Genomic DNA, 22,440 nt, shown 5'->3' with positions numbered 1-22,440 from the left:
CAGCCATAACGAAACCTCGACTAAATACACCAATTGTGCTTTCGTGATGTAATCCTGTTAAAAAAAAAAAATCAGAAACTTATGTTTTCTGGATTTTAAATAAACTTACTATTGTAGTTCATTTTCGTCATAGCCACAAAGATGTTTTAATTTATGCTCAAATGTGATCCTTCAGGGAAATAAGTGTTTGGGGGGCAGACTCTACTTTCTCATTCTTTTTTTCCCCCTCAATAATTTTACAAATCAATCATTACCAAAACTGGCTGCCTGAAGGTTCTTATTACAACAAATGTTCTTGCTGTAATCCTCAAAAGTAGGTATCATGCTGACTTGAATTCTAATTAGCCCTTAAGCAAGAAGAATATTGTATGGTTAATGCATTCAGTGTCAAGACACATTAATCAAAATTATTGGTGAAGCTTTTAGCACCCAGGCAAGTCAGCACATATTTTTCAAGCCCTGTTGTACTATTTTTTGGGCAATGAAAATTGGATCTGCTCGGGGTAATAAATATCATGGAAAGCATGACTTGGTTTAAACTAGTATATTAGAGGTTTTTTAGACAGGTTAAAAAAATAATATCTTCTACTCCTTTAATTGATAATGACTTATAAAAATAAAACAAATGGTATTAAATGAAAAACCAGAGATTTTTCTGTGGACAAGAGATAATCAGTTAGGACTTTCTGTTCACTATTCCATTTAACAGATGGTAGGTTCTGGAAGTTTATAGGGAAACACCTCGTGAGCCATTTCTGTATGAATGAAGCTGTCTCTTCATTCTTACCTTGACTAGTAATTCCATCTACATATTTGATGACTCTTCTCACCTATATGAAAGACATCCTTTATGTAGATTTGACAACAGAGTATTAAGTGAACTGTCCCAATAGCCATTTAAAAGATAAAGTAACATCATCTAAAATACTTTCTTGCCGTGTATTAAATGTGAGTTTGAAGAAAAATCAGTCCAGATTTTATTATGGAATTCCAAGACTTAATGACTTAACGGCCATTGTTAGATTTCAGAAAGATCATTTTTTTAAAGAACTTTCTAGTTTTACCTTGTGTTTTTATAATATAGAAGGCCAGGTTTTGTTGCCTTCTTGGTTGGTGAAGATGGTAATTGTTTGAGTTATTTGGAGGGTTTTTGTTTTGTTTTTCAGGGTTTTTGGCCAGAATACACAGAATTTAAACTATCTCAACAGGCTGTTTAAATTTTTTACAAGTAATAGCAAATGAGTTGAGCAAAAGTGGCTTCAGTCAAAATTCTTACCTTTGCAGCATCTTCCTTTTATCCTTCAGAGTGAATAGATCCCAAATTCCCATAGCTAAATCTTCTTGTAGTTTACTTCATTTCTCTGTGTACATATTGCCAATTTATGAAAGAAAACAGAGAAAGAGAGAGGGATAAACTCTAATACTGACACTCTAATCAACAAGGGAACTTTTTGTTTGGTACAAAAAACAGGATAATTTTTCAAATATAGCCCATATTAGTTACTATGACTTATTTTCATTGAGCTTTATACTACAAGATCAAAGTTGTGGCTGCTGAAAGGGTTAACTATAGTTGGAAAGATCAGTGTGAGACCATTAGGCCTTCCTAAATTGGTCATGTATAAGTACACGTTTGATTTCAGCTATAGCTATTCTTTGTAGATTTGTTTCTGCATCTTTATGTGCCCTGGATGTTTAAAGCTTTCATTCAAATTAGCCACCTGTGTCAGATTTTCAGATAGGTCTGTTTGCTGCTACTCCCAGCAGTTTATTACTAGACCTACCTAACTGTGCTTTATCCTGAATTAATAGCATTTATTCTTCCCAACGTGAATCCCAGTTTAGTTGCCAGAACCACAGATACTTCATTATTCATCTTTTCTACCAGCTCAACACAGGAAGATACGTTACTGTCTTGGTACTGAGACCTAGTTTTTTAACTCATTGGTGGTGAGCTCATTAATTAATGTTGAGAAGAAACAAAGGACAAAACTCATGAAACAACTCAGGAAGAAATCAGATGTAATATTTAAGATAAGACCAGAAAGTTAAACCAAATTTTTATTTTCATTTTGAAATTTGAAGCTGCATCCATGCCATATTGCAGTAGCATGAACAGAGCTGAGATTTCTGTTTCTCTGACAACCGTCTGATCACTGGTAGGCATGTGTTTTGGGTAGCAGAATTTGGTGCCAGCCATTACTTGTGTTTTAGTGATTAAAACGTTGGATTGTTTTAAGGGTTCTGATAAACAGTGTTGTATTTTTTTTTTCCAGGCTTTGGTTAAATCACAGCTCTGTGTTTATTTTAAGAGTTAGATATTGCATTGTTTATATTTTCCCGTTTGTCATAAGGGTACATCTAGTTGGACATTGCCAGGACCGGTGAAGACAAAACAACAAAAATAGCTGATTATGCTGGGTTTAATTGCTCTGGTCATGGTAGAGGAACAGGACATTTTAAGATGCTTGTCCCTCTCCATTCTTCCTCTTCTCTTGGCTTGCTCCATCTTTCTCCCTGCTAGTTGGTTGCTTTCACTCTTTTGCTTTCCTTCCACACAGGATCAACAGCTCCAGTATGAATGGAATCCCAGTTAACTTTGTAATCTTATTCTCAATGATAAGAAAAGTAAAAACCTAAAATACTATCTCACTTGAGATAGTGAGTGAATAGGTAGAGAGGTGAAGGAAAATTTAGAATACATATATATATGAAATGAGATATATATATATACATATATGAGAAAAACAGATTAAAGTGGCTGTGAAGTAATTAGTGCTCTTAACTTATTCTTATGCTATTGATTGGTGCCTTGGTATTCACGACAAACCAATGTTTAATGCCTCTGCCTTTCCTTCATTTTTCTTAGCCATTTTTTGATTGTCATTTTTTAAAAAAGCACTAACACATCATACTGAAAAGATTAATATTGTTTCAGAAAAGGTCATATTTTAGTGTTTTCACTTTATTGGTAGAGCTATTTTACTTGCTGTTTACCTGTATAAATCCATGTTTCCCTAATTATGACAGCCAGCATCTGCCCTTTTCAAAGGATCCCTGCCTTATGTTCCCATGTTATTCCAACAATGGCTCACTCAAATTATAATTGGGTTTTCTAATTCGGGTAATTGCCTTGTAAATAAGAAAAAGAAAAAAACTCTACATTTAATTGTTCCTTAATTAAAAGTATTATAAGAGCTTAGTTCCATTATAGTTCCAATTTCCTCTATTGCATCTCTCCCCCACCTTGTCTATTCAGAAAATACGTGTGAATAACTTCCAATTTAGCAATCTCCTATTTCCCATTGATTATATGAGACTAGATATGTAAAAACGGCTCTGAGAAGCATCATACAGTCCAATAAAAATAGTTACTTCTCCTGTGTATTGTCCTGAAAAATTAGGTAACCTCATTTTTGCGTGGTTTGATTTACTTCATAAAATGATCTTGCAAAAGTGTTTTGTGTTTGAATCATATTTCAGCTGCTTTCCCCTACCTTCCTTTGACTCAGTCTCTTTCCTCTATCCTGGTTAACTAGAACTGTGACTAAAGTGGATTAACCACTTGCTTATTCTTTTGATCACATTAAAGTGTTTGTAGAACCGTAGGCTGTCATAACTTTTCTCCTAGACATTTTAGGAAATTCTAGGACCTTTAAACTCTACATCAATCCTTGCCAAAGAAGCAAGATTTTTTTTTTAAGGATTTCATTTATTTAGGGAAATTTAATAGGTATGACCATTTTCTCCTTTCCCTTTCTTACAGGAAGAAACTCACTCTTAGTAAACCTGTCATTTCTCTACCTTACACGCTTTTCGTTTTGCAATCCTAAATGCTCTGGCAGATGGATATTGTCTCATAAAATGATGATATATTCACATGAGAAAATTTAGGGTTACTTCTTGAAAGGAGTTGAAGAGGTATTGAGTATAACCCCAGACAGGTCGCAAAGAATCAAGAAGTCACCATGTATATGTGTATACATATATATGTGTATACATGGTATATACACCATGAAATTGTGTTACTCTTTTTTTGATATACATGTATATCTCTGTAATTAGCTGCAGAGGTGTTATAATACCACTACCACTAATAATAATAATGATAGCTAGCATTTTTGAGCCTGTAAGATAAGAACAACAATAACATTTATAGTTTACTTACTTTGTTCTAGAGGTGGTGCTAAGCACTTTGCTTGAATTATCCAATAAGTCTTGACTAAGTCATCCCTTAATGACACCAGAATCTTTAATTATTTGGCACCTCAGGATCACAGCTTGCAAAGCCAGGCTTTAACTCAATTCTGTACCTTTGTACCAACAGTTCTCAAAGATTTAACCTCAAAACCCTTTTACACACTTAAAAATCAGGATTGAAGGATTTTTTATTTATGTAGGTTATACCTATTGATATGTCTGTATTAGATATTAAAATAGAAATTTAAACAACCCATTATATGTTAACTAAATAACATTTTTATGAAACACAACTGAATTTTACAAAACAAACAAAAAATTAGCAGGAAGAATGACATTGTTGTCTTCTTTTTCTTTTTTTCCGAATCTCTTCGATGTCTGGCTTAATAGAAGGCAGCTGGATTCTCATATCTGCTTCTGCATTCAGTCTGTTGCAATTTGTTGTCTTGGTTGAAGCATATGAAGAAGAACCAGCCTCATACAGATATGTAATTGGACAAGGGAAGATTATTTTAATAGCCTTTCCATGAAATTGTGTTACTCTTTTTTTGATACAACCCCAAACTCTACAAGTAGTAGTTTCAACTTAAAGGTTAGGTGCAACATGAAATCTGAAACCATATCAATGAATCAATCTTTCCTACTCTGTACACTAATAAGGGTAAGTGAAAAGGCACTCTGAGAACCTCTGGTATAAGTCTAGGAAGGTAAAAATCAGTCCAACCAGCTCAAGACCATGAGTAGACATATTTATGCCTTATTTCAATAATTGTCTTTCAAGCCTGAGACGGAAAAGAGACCAATGATTATTTCCTCCCAATCCTGCCAAGATATAGACAGGATGGAGACAATGTCTCTAAAGTAATTGAGAGCTCTGGCATTAAATAAACATGAAGCTGTGATCCTAAAGTTAAGTATGCTGTTGTTCCCCTTGAATAAATTGAAATAAGAAACGAATGTATCGAGATGGTAGATGCTTTCTTAGAGTGGCATGATAAAGTACCACTAATCATACTCAAAGCCTTTAAAATAAGCCAGTATTAATAATGCTAAAATTGTTGAGTGTCCAATGCATTGCTAATTTTATATCTTGAAATAAAAATTTTCACCCTGAACATTCTGTGTAAAGGAAATTGCTATCCATTTAACTCAGGAGAACTTAAATATATTATGTTCTTAAAAAGGAAGAAAAAACGCTTTGGTCACTGAGATCACAAAGCCTTATTTATTTTTTGGTGACTTTTGAAACTGCATGCTTCAACTTTTTATAAACTAAACACTGACCTAAATAAGAAATACATTTTTGCAACATTTACTCTTTTTTCTTCTCTTTTATTAGTATGCTTTAACGGTACTTCTATTTGCTTTGCTAACAGTGAAATCATTTTATTTCTACTTGAAGATTTGCAAGAGTCTTGTCTACCTGTAAACTTTCCACCTATTAACTTGCATTATATTTTCATGACAGTAAGTTGTTACTAATGATACACATGAACTTTAATACAGCTTTTTTCTTGAGGGTGGAGAGGGAATATTTATATATTTGTGTAAATCATTTTATTGGGAGAAATGTCTTACTTGTAAGTAAGTATATTTCTTATGTATTTTGTTTAAAACAACAAGTTAAACTTTTTTTACAAGAAATAGAATGGTCATCATTGATTTTTCTGAATATAGTTGATTTTCATTTTAGACGATTAAGAGATTGATCCAAAATTATTTGTTCAGATTTTCCTCGCCGTTATATGTAAAGGTATGGAGACAGGTAGAACAGAGTTATAGAAATTTCGCAAACAATAAACCTAAAGCATTCATTCCCCTATGCTTTTTTTTTTTTCTTAAAGCAGTACCATGAGCATAAGAGCTAGAGATAATCCATTTCAGTTATTTATCGCTGTTCAGCACATTTTGCAGTGCTGATATCCTTTTGTTCCCTGCCCAACACCAAGGTTTTATACAGCATATTTTAAAAAATCACTATTGCAGAAATATTTGATGACACTCTAACACTTCTTATCAAACATCCTCTGTATCTTCCTGCTCAGCTCTGAAAAACAAATGTTGAAATATAGCTACCTTAGAAAAAAATCAAATATATCAAACAACATTAGCTACTGCTCCAGAAATAATCCAATGGGGGGAAACAAATAAACAAACAAATCCCAGAAAACATGGGAACAGAGCCATTATGTTTTTGTTTTGTTTTTCTTTGCTTTAAAACATTGTTATAGATTTCAGGAAGTTAGACTTTTACATTTGAGCTCACGTTGTTAAGAAGAAAATAAAACTTTAGAGTTTATATGTGAACACTGGTCTCAGGTGTTTTCTGATGCCAAATACCTGGTGTCTTTTCCAACACCAGTTCTCCAACTCTGATTCTGTGACACCAACTGCATGTCCTACAATTCAATCCTATTGTGACACTAACTACTCAGGATTAGCATCAGATTCCGTAGGTTTAAGGGTTCAGTCCCACAAGACTGCCCTCACTTCAGACCCCAATTACAAGTACCACCCACCTCACCCCCTCCCCCTTACCTGAACTTACGTCTGGCTTGGCTACAAATTCCAGGGTACTCACAGCCACCCTCTCCCACTCCCACTCAAGTTTGATAATTTGCTACAGTGACTCACAGAACTCAGGAGAATACCATACTTACCATTACAGTTTGTTATGAAAGATTAAAATGAGCAGTCAAATGGAGAGGTACAAAGGGTGAAGTCAAAAGTGTCCTGAGGGCAGGAGCCTCTGTCCCTGTGGAGTTGGGGGGCACCACCCTGCCAGCACATGGATGTGTTCATCAGCTCAGAAGCTCTCTAGTCCCCATTGCTTTGGAAGTTTTATGAAAGTTCCATTATGTAGGCGTGATTGATTAAAGCATTGGTCATTGGTGCTTAAACTCAATCTCCATCTCCCTCTCTGGAGATGGTGAGAGGAGGGGAAAGGTTGAAAGTTCCAACCTTCTTATCACAGCCCCGACCCTGAAGCTATCTAGGGGCCCACCATAGTCACCCCATTAGCATAAACTCAGATATGTTTGAAAGGGGCTCGTTAAGAGTAACGAAACATGCTCCTGTTACTCTTATTACTCAGGAAATTCCAAAGGCTTTAGGAACCAGGAACAAGACCAAATATATATTTTTTATTATACCACAACTGGGTTTCCTCCAGGTGGTAGAGAAGAGATTTTGAGGCTGGGCAAGAAGAGATTTTTTGCTTTCCATCTGAACATTACTGAATCTCTTCCCTAGCCAAACCCACTGTATCAGTTATCAATTGCTGCCTACCATACAAGCCCCCCAAATGGGAGTGGCTTAAAACAATAGTCCTCTCACAGTTTTGGAGGAACGAGAATTTGAGCATGGCTCAGCTGGGTACCTCTGTCTCAGTGTCTCCCATGAGGATGCAGTCAAGCTGTCAGCCAGGGCTGTGATCTCATCTGAAGACTCTACTGAGGTGGAGCATCTGCTCCCAAGTTCACACATGTGGCTGTTGGCAGACGTTGGTCCTCACCATGGGGACCTCTCCATAGGGCTGCTCATGGCAGGTGGTTTTCCAGAAAGCAAGTTGATTCAAGTGAGAGAGAACAAGGAAGAGTCCCCAGGATGGAAGCCACCGTCTTTTTATAACTTAGTCTCAGAAGTGATATCCCATTACTTCTGCCATATTCTGTTCATTAGCTATGAGTCAGTAAATCCAGTACACACTCAAGCAGAGGGGTTACGCAAAGGCATTGAATACCAGGAGATGGGATCATTGAGGCCCATCTTAGAGGCTACCTACCACATCCACCCTAACATAATGGATCTTGATTTGGTAAATGATAAGAAGCATTGGACAACAGATGAGAAAGGAAATTGTAAAGACATTTGTCTGGTTTCTTTGTCACTTTTACTTTCTCAAGCTCCTCGAAAGCCTTGCTCAAAGTACTGTCACTGATCAGAACCAGTTCTGATTAATTTTATAGTTAGTAGCTGGATCTCAGCAAGAAAGCTATATACAATGAAAGGAGTAAAATCCCAGTAGAAGGAAATCAGTTTAACTTTACATATTTACTGTCAAATATGTAATAATCTCATATGCCCATTTTTTTAAAGGGAGAACCAGGTTTCATTGGTCCTCAAGGAGAACCAGGCTTACCAGGGTTACCAGGAATAAAGGTAAACGTAGTGTTTTTCCCTTCCTTTCTTTCTGAAAATTTTTGTCATATATTTTTAGTCCATTATGTTACTTAGGTGACCGGATATTTTTGCCTAATGGAGAACTAAAGCAGCGTAGCACCTATTCCTAACACTTCTAATGGGAATACCATGTTAAATAGAATAATAATAATAGGAAGTTAATTCCAGAAAGCCTTAGGCAAAACAACAGGATGGTGGAATACATTCATTGTTCCAGTTGTCCCCCAAATTGTACCTAAATTGATACGATGCTATTAGTCTCCTGGCCATATGGAAAAGTGAGGGAATTCTGAGGAGGAGAGGTAGAACTCATTAACTCCTGCTCCTCGTTACGCATTTTAAGACATACGCATAAATCAAACATTATTACTATTCCCCCATCACTCCCTAGATTTCAAAGGCAAGTACTGATGTCATATAGATTCCTAAGTGTCTCATCCCAAAAGGATCCATCCTGAATAACGTCTGCAGAAAGATTCTGTAATGAAAACCATCTCGTGATCTTCCACTTGGCAACCTGAGAGAGGGCCCTAAAAGCAAAATCTATATGCTGCCATATAAAAAACTATGTTGCTGTGGATACAGTCAGAGCCATAGTTCCCTTTTTATCTACCCAGTAAGACATAAAAAGGTACAGCTCTGAGGATGGAACTTTATTCATGACAGACTCATGAATCAAAGAAGGAGCAAAATTAGATCAAACTACTTTCTTTTATTTTTAAACCATAGCAGTTTTGCCTCAATGTGTATTGCATTCACCAGAAATAAGCCAGGATGATTTCCAAGAGCTCAAGAAATATGTTCATGGTTTGTTCTGACAGAGGAGTCCTCATTTCCGCTGGTCAAGAGAAAATAACTCTAATCCTAGTAAATGGAAACTATGTGTGGCCTAAGGGAGACTAAAACTCTGTCGAATTTATGCAAAATTGCTGTTTTCTCAGCAATTCCTTTTTCACATAATGAGCTGTCAAGCTTATTAACAAAATATGAGGAAAGCCTGTTTTAGCCTGAACAGATTTATACAAGAAATGCACTTTCTGGAATAAAAAGAGCTAGAACAAAAGAATAATGAGCATTCTGTGTTCATGTCAGAACTCTTGTATTTATTCAGGCTTGCAGCCTCACAACCAGGTAGAGAAAGAGGACTGCTTTGTGGATAAGCACAAAGAAACGGGAAACCTGGTCAGTGCTGGAGAGGACCAGGCATGAACATGATCTCTAAATGTTTGTGGCATTTTGTTTGCTGAACAAGGGAAAATAGGAGAAACACAGACTGTGGAGTGTAGAGTTCATCCCTAAATATATTTTCTTTTTTTCACTTATTTTAAACTATTCCACAGTCAAAAAAATCCAGATATAGAGCCATAAAATCAACATTAATTACTGTTCATGAAGAACCCAGCCTGATTTTACAGAACAGATACTTTTATAACAGATACTACTCTGAACTCCCAATAAAAGTAAAGGCTGTACTGTAACTGTTTTGTATTTCCACAAGAAGGGATGTGAATAAGAAATTTATTTAACAATATTTTGAAGTTAATTTTCAGCTGAATTACCTATCTAACATGAAATTGGTATCATAATGGAAAAGTCATGATTATTTAAAAATCTCTTTCAGCTGAACACTAGTCTTTTACCGGTTGCGTAGGCAGTCTGGATTTGTACCAGTAAATTCAGATTTTAAAAATAAACTAAGTCCTCATATTTTATCCCCAACACAGTGAAGAGAGATCATAATGAAGAAAGACATATAATTGCATCTAAAAATCTGTTTCATGTACTGCTGTATTCTCAGCCTCTGTATAGCGCCTGAGAGAAACCTGTATCAGTCTAAAGAAATAGGACTTTATTATGAATAATTTAGAATACTTTGTATAATATTGTTTATTCATTAATTCAACACATTTTTTACCAGACATTTTTCTAGTATTTGAGAATGGGGAATAAATGCAATAAAAACAGTCTCTACTCTACTGAAGCTTACACTGTAATATGTGTAAGAAAGGGATGGAAGAAAAGAAAAAAGTAAACAAATATATAATGTAATTCCAGAGGGAGAGTAATAAGCAACTGATTAGGGGCATGATGATAATAAGTGATTCTAGGTAAACATATATAGACTCCACTACTCTGGTAAATACTACAGAGAAATGATTTTCTACAATTTTTGTTTTTCTCTAAAATAAGATTATAGTAACCATTTTAGAATTCTTCTGTAAAATATTAAGAGCAACACCAAACATGGTGTATACATATTTAAATAAAAATTCCATATACCAGCAAAATGCTTCAGTCTCTAATCCCTGGAAAATCTCTTCTGGAGCACCTTTTCCATCTCCTGCATCCAATCAAGTCCCTTGTCTTTCTCCCAACCTCTCCATTGTCCCACTCCCTTTTGGTTCATGCTGAGAAACCTACTGAGTCTTCTTTATCCTGGCCCTAATCTGTCCCACCTCCCCTGCAAAACCACAAAGGCTTCCCACAGTGGGCATGATACAGACAAAGATCTTAGAATTTAAAGCCCTACATCACCCATAACAGATCCAAATCCTATTTTTCTTTTCCTTTCCAAGACGAATCAGTCCTTCAGTGAGAAGGGTGCCTCCCTCATCCATAAACATACCATCACCAGAAATCAAAACTTGTTTGATTATTGAAATTCTACCCATCGTGCAGAAAGCTGAACACTCTCAAGTCTGTGTTCAGGGAGTGTAAAACAGCACCGTCTTCCTGAAGGGCGATTAGCTAGCTTTTAAAATGTTTATACTTTTTGACACAGCCATTTGCCTAGTAGGAATTTATCCTAAGAATATGACCAGAGACGTGCAAAAGATTTACATACAAAAACAGTTATGCAAAAATTGAAGATTGACTACAGTCAGTTCTAAATTACAGCTCTCCCACGTTACAGGTTTTGGGCAAGTTATTTAACCTCTCTGAGCTTCAGTTTCCTCATCTGTAGACTATGGATACTAACACCTTTCTCATTTGTCCTGAGGATTAGATAGGATAATGCATGTCAAGTGTTGCGTGCAGTTCCTGCGCTCATCAATAGCACAGTTATAAACAGTGATAATTATAATATACACCCTACCCCATCCTTCAGGACATGACCCAAGTCTCACCAAAAGGAAGTCAATCTGGACCATTGAAAACCCTGTGGAGTTTCTTCTTCTCTCACATATGGCCTTACATTACTCCTTAACTCTTAACTATTTTGTTCATGTGGATCTTATCTAACTAGAGCACTAGCTCCCTGTGGGCAGTGACCATGCTCATCCTTCCCAGAGCTATAAATATAGTAAAAGCTGTAACACCTATGGATCTTGTACCATGCCAAGCACTTTCCATTTCTAGGTTATGAAACCAGTACTCTAATTTTCTCCATTTTACAGAGGAAACTGAGGCTTTCAGAACTTAACTAACTTTCCCCAAAACACAGAACTGGTAAGTATTCCAGAGCCAGGAGTAAAGCCCAGAATATCAAATTACAAAACTTGGCACTTAGCCATTTTGCCATGCTTCGGAAGATCTTAAAAAGTTGCTGCAGACTGAAAACTATGTCCATGCCTGTTGTGAGGTATTAATGATGGCCCTTATCAATTCCCTTTAAAGGTCTTTCTGGGACTTCCGTAGCAGTCCAGTCGTTAAGACTCCGAGCTTCCAATGCAGGGAGCACCGGTTCGATCCCTGGTCGGGGAACTATGATCCCACATAGGGCGTGGCCAAAAAAAAAAAAAGAAAGAGTCTTTCCATTTACCAACATAGGTATCTGACAGGCATTTACCAAACCATTTCCTTGTCTATAAAACGGGAATGAAAATGCAAACATTGAATAATTATTTTGATTATTAAGTGAGATAATCCATGTTGAGGTTAATACAATGCTGAGTATGTGGTAAATAAATAGTAACTTTCTGCTTTCTTTGATTTTATTCAACTCACTCATTAACCTACAGGGACTAGCTGGGGGTGATAGGGGGCGCCATTTACCTGTTTTGCGATTTGTGACAGGGCGACCGTGGGGAGGCAGGGCATCCTGGAAGAGGGGATCGAGGGGAGCCTGGAGCCCCTGGACCAAAGGTCAGTTATTCTCACACTGGAAAACAACATTCTCTGGTTTGGAAATGTGTGCCACTTACTCTAGAACATGCAACTAAAATAAAATTATTCAAGGGGGTATTAAAACAGCCAAAATCACAAATGATTCATTGAAGTTCACACCAATTCGTTATTTTCTAGAAAGGGTTTTACAATTCAACTTTTCCAGTTTACTCTGTTCTGTTCAGTCTACAAATTAATAACACATCCAAATATAAATCGGGAGGTACTGTCACACTAACACCTTACCACTCGATGTATATTAAAGCCTACTGAGGAAAATGTGGATCTGTGCTGTGTTAGTTTCTATGGTAATTTGATGGTGTGTAACACCTTGAAAATATGAGAGCTAAGGATTTATTTGACTGTTCAATCTATTCCTCTAAACTTCCTGCAAACTAGTATGGTAACACTTTATTTTAATAACCCAACCTAGAGACACAGGAAATGATTTACTCTTTGATGAAAAGGAAATTTATGCAAACACTGTTGAGACTAATGAGAATTAGTCACAGAACTCTTCCCATCTACTGATGGGTGGGCAGTCTTCAGAATTATAATGGCATGAAGGTTGGTGGAGAGACCAGGGAGTGAACTAATGATACGGTGATAATACTTATGTTCAGTGTTGTAACAGCCTACGTTATATAGAGTCATATATTGAGGCAGTTAAAATAAAGTGTTTCCATTTTTCTTTATTATTCTGAGTCACTGCTAATTTCTTTTTTTTCTGTTCTTATCTCCCTCTGTCATTTTCTCTTTTTCATCTTCATATTCTTCTATAATAGGGGAAACAAGGTGAATCAGGAACTAGAGGCCCAAAGGGGTCAAAGGTCAGTAACCGGGTAACCATTTTAATGTAACATGAGGCCATCATGTAACATGTGCCTCTTCCACAGAGAATCATGTTTTAGATTAAACTCTTTCACACACTGGGATTGCAGTAATTTCATCCCTATGATGATATCTCAGAACAGTTGGTTTGTTTCATCTTGTTTGTTTTTGTGTTCCTGTGCTTCAGACCTTTCTTTATGAGAAATGGTATTTCCTGTTTCATATGTACAGCTTATTTGGAAAAAATTAAGTACTTTACTTAAATTATATATAGTATAATCTTATTTTTTATTTCCTGGCTATCTTTGTGATAAATGTTCAGATTATACTTTGCTTTTAAGTCAGTTGACTCCCTTCATTCCATTAAAATTTCACCACCAATTGAAATTCTCTCCTTTATCATGCTCTTTATATAGTACCTGCAATAATCTATATACTACTAGCAGAATCATGTTATTAATCATGTTATTAATCATGCTAATAATGTGGAAAATGGGGAAAACAGCAGGAATTAATAATTCCCCATTCATAGTGAAATTTTATTACTATGGTCAATGTTATTAGCATAATGTGGATAGAAAAATTATAATCCCTTTTCCTGCTCATCTTCATTGGTCCTTATCCAGTTTATAAGAATATGTAGAAAGACATATAAAAATGCTTTGAATTCTATTTAGGAAAAGGGCCCTGTAAATTTTAGGCTATTTTAAAGAACCTTCAAATCTACACACGTTCAAATCTCTTCTCCAAAATTTCTGTTTAGACTTCTGAAAATTTCAAGTGTTCTCAGTGATGCATTTGCAGTTTGAGGTTTAGATGATTCCTGGTGTCTCTTGGTGGGGATGGGAAGTAGTCATCACGCCATAAATGGACGTTTAGAGGCTTTTCATATTGCGTTGAAAAAAAGAGAAAGCTGTGTTTGCCCAGATCTTGACCTTCAGCCCCGCCAACCTGGCCCAGCTAGCTGCTGTCCGCTTCAGCACTTTCTGAGGACTAAGAGACCTGTACCTCTAGAAAACTTTTCCTTAGATCCTCGTCATCAGAGGGAGGCCCATCTGGTGACCTTTCCCTCCTAATCTCCCTAGAATGAGCTATCCATTGATCTCTCTTCCTTCCTTGTCCTTATTATCTACACTTCTTCTCAGAGAACAGACAACCCAATTAATTGGTTGGCTCTTTTCCCCCTTGCCCCCAATCTCTTCATATACAGGCAAGAACATGGCTCAATCTGAGAGGTAAAATCTTACTTTGGGTGTCATAGAAACCACTTGCTTTGCTTTTCAAGATCCCGAGGAAGCAAGTTACCATATGTATTGTTGTTTCAAGATACTCTGTCATCTGAAGGGGGAAGTTTAATTCACTTCAGGGGGCATCTTAAAGAAGCATTTGCCATGTCAGTGGTTATTGTATTTCTAGTTGTTATTTTCCACTTCAGAAGTTCATATTAAAAGTGTTGCTGTATGGTATTAAATACATCCTTAGATCTGAGATATTTCTGGACTGTTGGCCTCACTACTAACTCAGTTTTCTTCTCTTTTCACTGGGGAAAGGGCGACCGTGGCGACAAAGGGGACTCTGGAGCCCTGGGACCGAGGGTGAGTGTGTCTCCTCTACTCTTTTGGCCTCCAGTGAGCCTAGATTTGAAGTGTGTGTCTATGTGGCTTTTCACAAGGCACTTGGACTAATAATACCCAACAACAGCACCGGAGGTAGACTTCTGTGACTATTCCTGCTACTCCCCCCTTTCTTCTTATTTTTCATTGCAGTCACCAGGAGCACTGAGTATGTAGACTGGAACAAGTAAGATAAGCCCATAAGGAGAAGGTCTAAAGAACTCTTTCTGTCTACTTCCCCTCTGCCAAATGAGCAATAGCAAGCCCATAGCCATCCACCTAATAGAACTTTCCACTTTTCAATTAACTCAATTAAAAATAAAGCAATAGTGCATATTTTCAGAACCTTTTTAAAGCACAGGCAGGGAATTAGGACATGGCTAATGGAAATTCAGTGGCAGAGCTACTGAGTAGGATAGACATCTTAAAAATATTTGTTCCCTCCTTATAGGTACTGTTCAAAAATATATATATGTATTTGTTCCCTATTTGCTTCCATTTTAATGGAATTCTATTCCTGTTAGGAAAGCCAAGCATTTCCTACAGTACAGTGTTCCATCTTCTTAAAAAATGAAGAAGCAATCTATGAGGTGTAGATGAGGAGAAAGAGATCAGGAGTTGCTTTAATAAATGTAGATAAAGCCAACAAAATTTTGCAAGTCAAATCAGATTAGCCTACACATTATAATTTTTAGGAAGCAGCTTTTGAGATTGAATTGTATTTCTTTTTTATCCAATTTAATATTTAACCTACCACAGACAGGAAGTTAGAAGTAGTTTGCTTCCTTTGAAATAAGGACAAACTTTGAACATGATTATTTATTCTAAAGTACATTTGGGCCTTAGTCGGGAATTGATGGTCAGAGAGAGCTGTTTGCTGCTATTTCTGTTTTCGCCACAGTCCCTTCTTCATCCTAGCCCAACCCCCATGACGTTCTCTTGGCTGATTTTTTCATAGGGTCCACCTGGTCAAAAGGGAGATCAAGGAGCCACCGAGATCATAGACTACAACGGCAACCTCCACGAAGCCTTGCAGGCAAGTGACTGCTCCCTGCCCTGACACAGACACTGACACTGATGAGACCCTTGTAATGTGTGTAAATATCAGCTTCCACTCCCTCTCAGATCTCAGAGGGCTCCACTGCTCAAAGCACACCTTCTCCCTGATCTCCTGAACCCATCTTCTTCTCCCTGCCCCAGTTTATCCTCTTTATTGCCTAGCATTTTTCAATCTTTCCTTCTCTTTCCCTTCTACATTCAGGTGTGCTTTAGTCAGTCTTATCTTAAATCTTGTACTGGTTTTGCCAAGCTTTGTCTCCTTGCTTGATACGTGAACCTAGCAAAGCCATTAAGAACCCTGTGGCTCTGGAGTTTGAGCTGCCTGGGTTCAAATCTCTTGCTTACTAAGTGGTGCATGAGCTAGGGTTGTTGTGAGTAGATGACTAAGTACATTTTATACACTTAGAACAGTGCCTAGCACATAATAAGTCTTTTATAGGTATTTCTTGCTACTGCTCCTGTTCAATTCTTTTTCTTCCGTTAATAAAAAGCCATAGACTATGCGGCTTGTCTCCATCACCTTTGCTTCCTATTTATCCTCTTCATACTTAGACTCCTGTGTTGTAGCTTGTACCATTATTTTGTTGAAATTTCTCTTGTAAAGGTCAACAATAACCTCTAGGTCAAAACCATTGTACTCATCACTCTTGACTCTTATGTGACATTATACTAAACCACCTTCCTTTTGAAACTCTTTCTTTCTGGTTTCTCCAACCTTCTACTCTCATTTCTTCCAGTTTTCTTCTTCGATGGATCCACTCCATTTTAGTATTTCCAATTTCTCTGTCCACCCCCTAATTTTGGGTATTCTCAAGTCTCTGATCTTTTCTTGGTACAATCACTCCCTTTGTGTTCTTTCACATTATGCCTTCCAAATCTTTCACCTCCAGGTCTGATCTGCATATACCTCTAGCTGTCCAGGAATATTTCCACTACGGATGCAACACTGCCTTGTCAACTTCCACCAATACATACAATTATACTGGTTACCTTTCACACCTACCACATGATTCCCTTTCCTAACTAACCAGTTTCTGTCAATGAAACCATAAGTTTTCTAATTTCTTGAGATGGAAACTTTAGTGTCATTTTAAAACTATTCTTTGTCCTTCGTCCTTTATATCTCACCAGAAGCTACTGTTTCCTTTTTCAAAGTATCTCTTGAGGCTGCCCCACTCTCTCCATTCCCAGTTAGGTCTACGTGTTGTTTATATCAGATCTAACACTGCAACGAGCCCTTAACCAATTCCTCTACCCCTAGTGCCTCCTTGCTCTTCTAATCCATTCCTATATATCACTCCAAGGGTAATTTTCCTAAACTATCACTATTTTGATGACTCTAATCTGTTTGGAAACTTAAGTGACCCTCTTGCCTACTCTATCAAGCCCAAACTTCTCCATCTGACTTTTAAGTCCCTATAACCCTGCCTTTCCTGTACAGAATTTTTTATTTCTCCACAACATATTTATCATATCTATAAAAATAACCATCTTTTTTCCTGGTTTATCCTTTTTCTTTCATTCATCCATCTAAATCCTATCCAACAATTCACTGCTGCCACCCAGATGAATTTCTCCTCTGAATCCTTTTAAATATTAGCAGTCAGGACCCAGTAGTTTAACATTTAATTATTCTCAAATTCCATAATTTACTTTAGTTTTGCCTCTTACCAGATTGTAAATTACTTGTTGACAAGAAACTCATCTTATACTTATTTTGTCTCCCCCAATGTGTCTGACCCAGGTCTAGGCATGTAAATATTAAATAAACTTATTGGTTGAATTAGTAAGTATACTTCATTCATATGCACAATCCATGTTTTTGCTTGAAAGCCAAATTAGTAGTTTTAAATATTTTCCATTTTGTACTTGTTTGATTTTTTTTTCCACCCATATGATTTCACTAACATTATCTAATTATGGTAGATCTACATTTCTATGGGTCCTTTGTCACAACTATCATTTTTAAATAGTAAAGCATTTATTAAATAGTTTTTACAGAATCTATCTTCAGCTTTGTATTTTTCTGTTCTTTTTATTCTTTTTCTTCTGATAAAGCACATAGAGACACATGCTTACTGCTTAGAGAAACATTACTTGGGCAGTGTGTTCAGTCAACAGCTTGCATTAGGGTTCCTCAGTGCAAGTGGCCTAGACTCAAGCAGTAGCCTCTGGGCTATTGTCAAATTCTAGAATCAGTTTTCTAAATTGTTCCCTTTTTCCCGCAAGTTGATAACTGCGTGTATAAAGAAAGAGAAAGAACAGGAAGTTTTTTTACTTACTATGTTGTCAGTGTTCTTACTTCTAAAATATAGGGTCACATTTTTCAACTTTATTAGCAATATTGTAAATTTCCCTTAAACTGCTTCCAATGGCACCATAATTCTTACTACTGCCTTTAAGAGGTATCCACTCTCTTATCTTTCAAGATATGCTCCTATGTTATTGGCCATGGCCATTTTCTGGAAAGACTGTGGAAGAGTTTTAAAGCCTTTACATGAACAGAGCCTGGCATGAAGCAAGCTACCCTCAGTCTAAAACTGAAATCTGCTTTGATTTCCCCTCTGTTACTAACTAGCTGAGTCACTTCGGGGAAATCACATAATGTATCTATATTTCATTGATCTGATCTGTAAAATGAGAATGATTTGGAATGGATTTTTTTCTAAGAGTCCATAAAGTCTAATATTATGCTTAGGGTTATTTTTTTAGGAGCTCCTGAATACTCTCTGTTGATGTGCCAAAACGCACTGTACTTTTTTTAAAAATCTAACACCTACATCTTGATATGAAAGAATAGATGTGCTCAGTTCCTTTTTTCACCTCGAGTTCTATATGACTGTAAACCAGTCAACATCCATCACAGCCAACTAGTTCATGTTTATACCTCAACCTAAAGATTTATTATTCTTAGGGGGTTGTTTAGGCAACTACGTGTTGTGCTTGTAAATAGCTTATAGGTTTTTTTTTTCACTTCAAAACTATTTGTTTTTCCAATATAGTACTCTAGTGAATTAAGAGTCCCTAATAAATAAATTAAACTAAATAGCCATTAGATTGAGAGGAAGGAATAGACATTTGTTCTTCTAGTTCTCTAACCAGTGATGGATATTCAGTTTTGCAAATTCCATTTCACTATTGCCTCCTCTAAAAAACACCTGCCCCAAAATCTGGATACTTAGATAAATAAGTGTATATCACAATTATAAAAATATCACTTAGAGATATAAAATTTTACTCTTGCCTCTACTGACAGTTGTTACAGGCATACCTCCTTTTATTGCATTTCGAAGATACTGCATTTTTTTACAAATGGAAAGTTTATGGCAATCCTGTGCCAAGCAAGTCTATTGGTTCCACTTTTCCAGCCGCATTTGCTCACTTCATGTCTCTCTGCCACATTTTGGTAATTCTCACAACATTTCAAATTTGTTAATTTTGATTATATTTGTTATGGTGATCTGTGATCTTTTTTTTTCCCCTGGCTGCGCCACATGGCTTGCAGGATCTTAATTCCCCAACCGGGTATCAAACCTGGGCCCATGGCAGTGAAAGGGCTGAGTCCTAACCACTGGACCACCAGGGAATTCCCTGTGATCAGCGATCTTTGATGTTACTATTGCAAAAAGACTATGATTCTCTGAAGGCTCAGATGATGGTTAGCATTTTTTTTAGCAATAAAGTTTTTTTTATTGAAGTATAGTTGATGTACAATATTATGTAAGTTACAGGTGAGCAATACATATAGTGATTTACAGTTTTTAAAGGTTATACTTCATTTATAGTTATTATAAAATATTGGCTATATTCCCTGTGTTGTACAATATATCCTTGAGCAATAAAAGTATTTTTTGATTAGGGTATGTACACTTTTTTTAGACATAATGCTATTGCACACTTAATAGAATACATTACAGTTTAAACAAAACTTTTATATGCACTGGGAAACCAAAATTTGTATGACTTGCTTTATCACGACATTCACTTTATTTCGGTGGTCTGAAACTCTAACCCGCAATATCTGAGGTATGCCCGTATTTACATGAGCATTTGTCATAGCCGTTTATTTTGATTTTTATTTAAGGTGGTTATGTTTCCACAATTAGCAGTAAAACCTTTCGTTTCCTACCTCAAGCTTTTAAAATTTCTCAACACCATATAAACTAAACCTCTTCTCTAGTGTAAATCAGGGGTGATTTTAAGCTTGCATCATTATGAGACGTGAAAGAAAATAAGTTTTAATTCTAAAGAGATTCACATAAGCATCTCAGAGAATAAATCACAAAGCATCCTGCTAGCCTTCAACCAATTTACAGCTTCTTTAACTCATGCCTCCCATTTCACATCGTGCCTCAGTAGAGAATGACATGTCTTTCTCCATCACTACCAAAAATTCTAGTTTTCAAATCATGACTGAAGTTCAACAGAGAACCCTGCTGAGTTTATGTAGTTTTAACTTAGAGGAACCAGATTCAAGAAATCCAAAGTGAACCAACATCTTTAGGACATCTCTGAGTGTCTGCACACTGGTTCTTCAAGATGGCAGTTAAAACTATGTTTTTGAGTAGTTAGCTTAGTTTTCTATCATTTGTTCTTCTGTTAACTGGGTGGAACCTACCCTGTATAATTTTTAGGTCTCACAAATATAGTTATTTAACAAGCTTATTTAAACCCCTTCTGTTATAGTTCAGTTTCCAATAATAATGTTCTTTTTTTTTAGGCAACTCATTTTAAAACATGTTGTTATCCTTGAACTTTAAAAAAGACAAGCTAGTTTTGTGCTTAGGTGGAAAATCAATCATACATGGCTCAGGTTGGAAAACCTCTGAGACGTTAAATTTTAAACTCCTTCCCTCTCTAAGGTTTTATGTTTTTGCTGTCTAGTTAAAAATGTAATTTATAATTGGAAAGTAATGATAAAGAAATTATTTCTACTCTATAATTTTCTAATAGCCTTTTTAAAATGACTCATCTACCCATATAGGAGCAAAGAAGTAGCTTTCTCATAACCGTAAATTCAACTCTTGCTTTAGGTGAATCCCTTAAGAATAAAATAAGTGGTGCCTTATGTTACATAGATATGATGGTATAAAAATCTGGGCCTTGACTTTTTTATAACCTTGCCCCAGTTTGTGGCCATTTTGCCTTCTATCTTAGAACCACTGGTTATTTTTTCCTACCCTGTTTTCTCTGAAGCTGTAATGACCGTGACTGATGTTATCATGGAATACAAACTTGAACCATCTGTACACGTGCATAAATATATTGTTTTCTAAGGAATGATGCACCATATCACTAAAAACTCAAGTGTTTGAAGTGAGATGCGTGGATGATGTTAAGATTATTTTTTACAACAACGACAATAAAAAACAGAACCAACACCTTGCATTAGAAGTTGGAAGGGAGCAGTGGAAGACAAAAAGATGGAGTTAAACCGATAGTCACAAGTTTACATGTAATTGGACAGTGTTTGTCTAGGACCAGAGCTCCTAATGGAAAATGTTCTCACCCCTAAAATCACATAAAGTGGTACAGGCCTTACAGAACTTTTTGTACAGCACTTAGACGAGAAAATCTTAATACAGAAATGGTTTGTGGATTGGGGATTGGTTGTTTTAGAGATTCATACTTTGAGAGAATATATTTTGGTACAGTATTCAAGCCCTTTACATTAAGAAACAAGGCGAATCCCGCGTCAATTCCTGTCTTAGTCATGGCACACACACACACAGACACACACAAACACACACAAGCTAATTATAATGCACCAAATGAGATACAAACTAAAAGAAAAAATATTACTTATACAATTAGATATTTCCGTTTTCTCTAATCAAAGTACTCTAGAAATAGAGCTTTTATGAATAGGAAGGTTTCTCAGCTCCCAATTACGCTGACAAGCCACCAGTGTACACTATTTTACTTCATAATTTAAATCAGTGAATTAAAATTTTGACATTTCTTTTTTCTTTATCCATAGATTTTTAAATAGAATTCTAAAAAGAAATTTTAAAAGAATTTTTACAATCTATGGTATTCGTTTAAAGATGATATGTTTTCAGGATCTTGTCAATTCCTTATAAGACATCAGTCTTGCCAAAATATATTCAAAATCTTATTTCAGAAATGTATTACTGTACTTTGGCACACAAATTAGGTAACTCTGTCTTTATCAATACATTTTCCCAACAGAGGATTACCACCTTAACAGTCACGGTAACTCCTATTGCATGATTTCTGTGGTTTGTGACTTTGTATTCAGTGTTGATGCATGCCGGTCATAATAGTACTAATGTAGCCATTGTTTTTATCTGATATTTAATGTTATGTTTTCTTATATTAATAACCTTTTACAACATTTGCCCTAGTTGAATCACTTTGTCTGCTTAGTAAAAAATGTCAAAAAAAAATTTTATTGTTATTTTTCTTAAAAGTCTTTGGCTTTATC

General features: G+C 36.1%; 1 protein-coding gene across 1 annotated transcript in view; it reads left to right on the top strand.

Moving 5' to 3' along the window:
* Nucleotides 1-22,440, top strand: part of COL25A1 (collagen type XXV alpha 1 chain) — a 451,181-nt gene that overhangs the window by 402,374 nt on the left and 26,367 nt on the right. Inside the window, exons 19-22 of the mRNA XM_059924214.1 lie at nt 8,299-8,361; nt 12,400-12,468; nt 14,871-14,915; nt 15,892-15,969. Of these exons, the coding sequence (XP_059780197.1) occupies nt 8,299-8,361; nt 12,400-12,468; nt 14,871-14,915; nt 15,892-15,969 (255 nt within the window). The remainder of the gene's footprint in view (nt 1-8,298; nt 8,362-12,399; nt 12,469-14,870; nt 14,916-15,891; nt 15,970-22,440) is intronic.

Source organism: Balaenoptera ricei, chromosome 5 (assembly GCF_028023285.1).
Source record: "Balaenoptera ricei isolate mBalRic1 chromosome 5, mBalRic1.hap2, whole genome shotgun sequence".
Lineage (NCBI taxonomy): Eukaryota > Metazoa > Chordata > Mammalia > Artiodactyla > Balaenopteridae > Balaenoptera > Balaenoptera ricei.
Note: the sequence above shows the minus strand (reverse complement) of the source record. Positions and strands in the feature narration are given on the sequence as shown.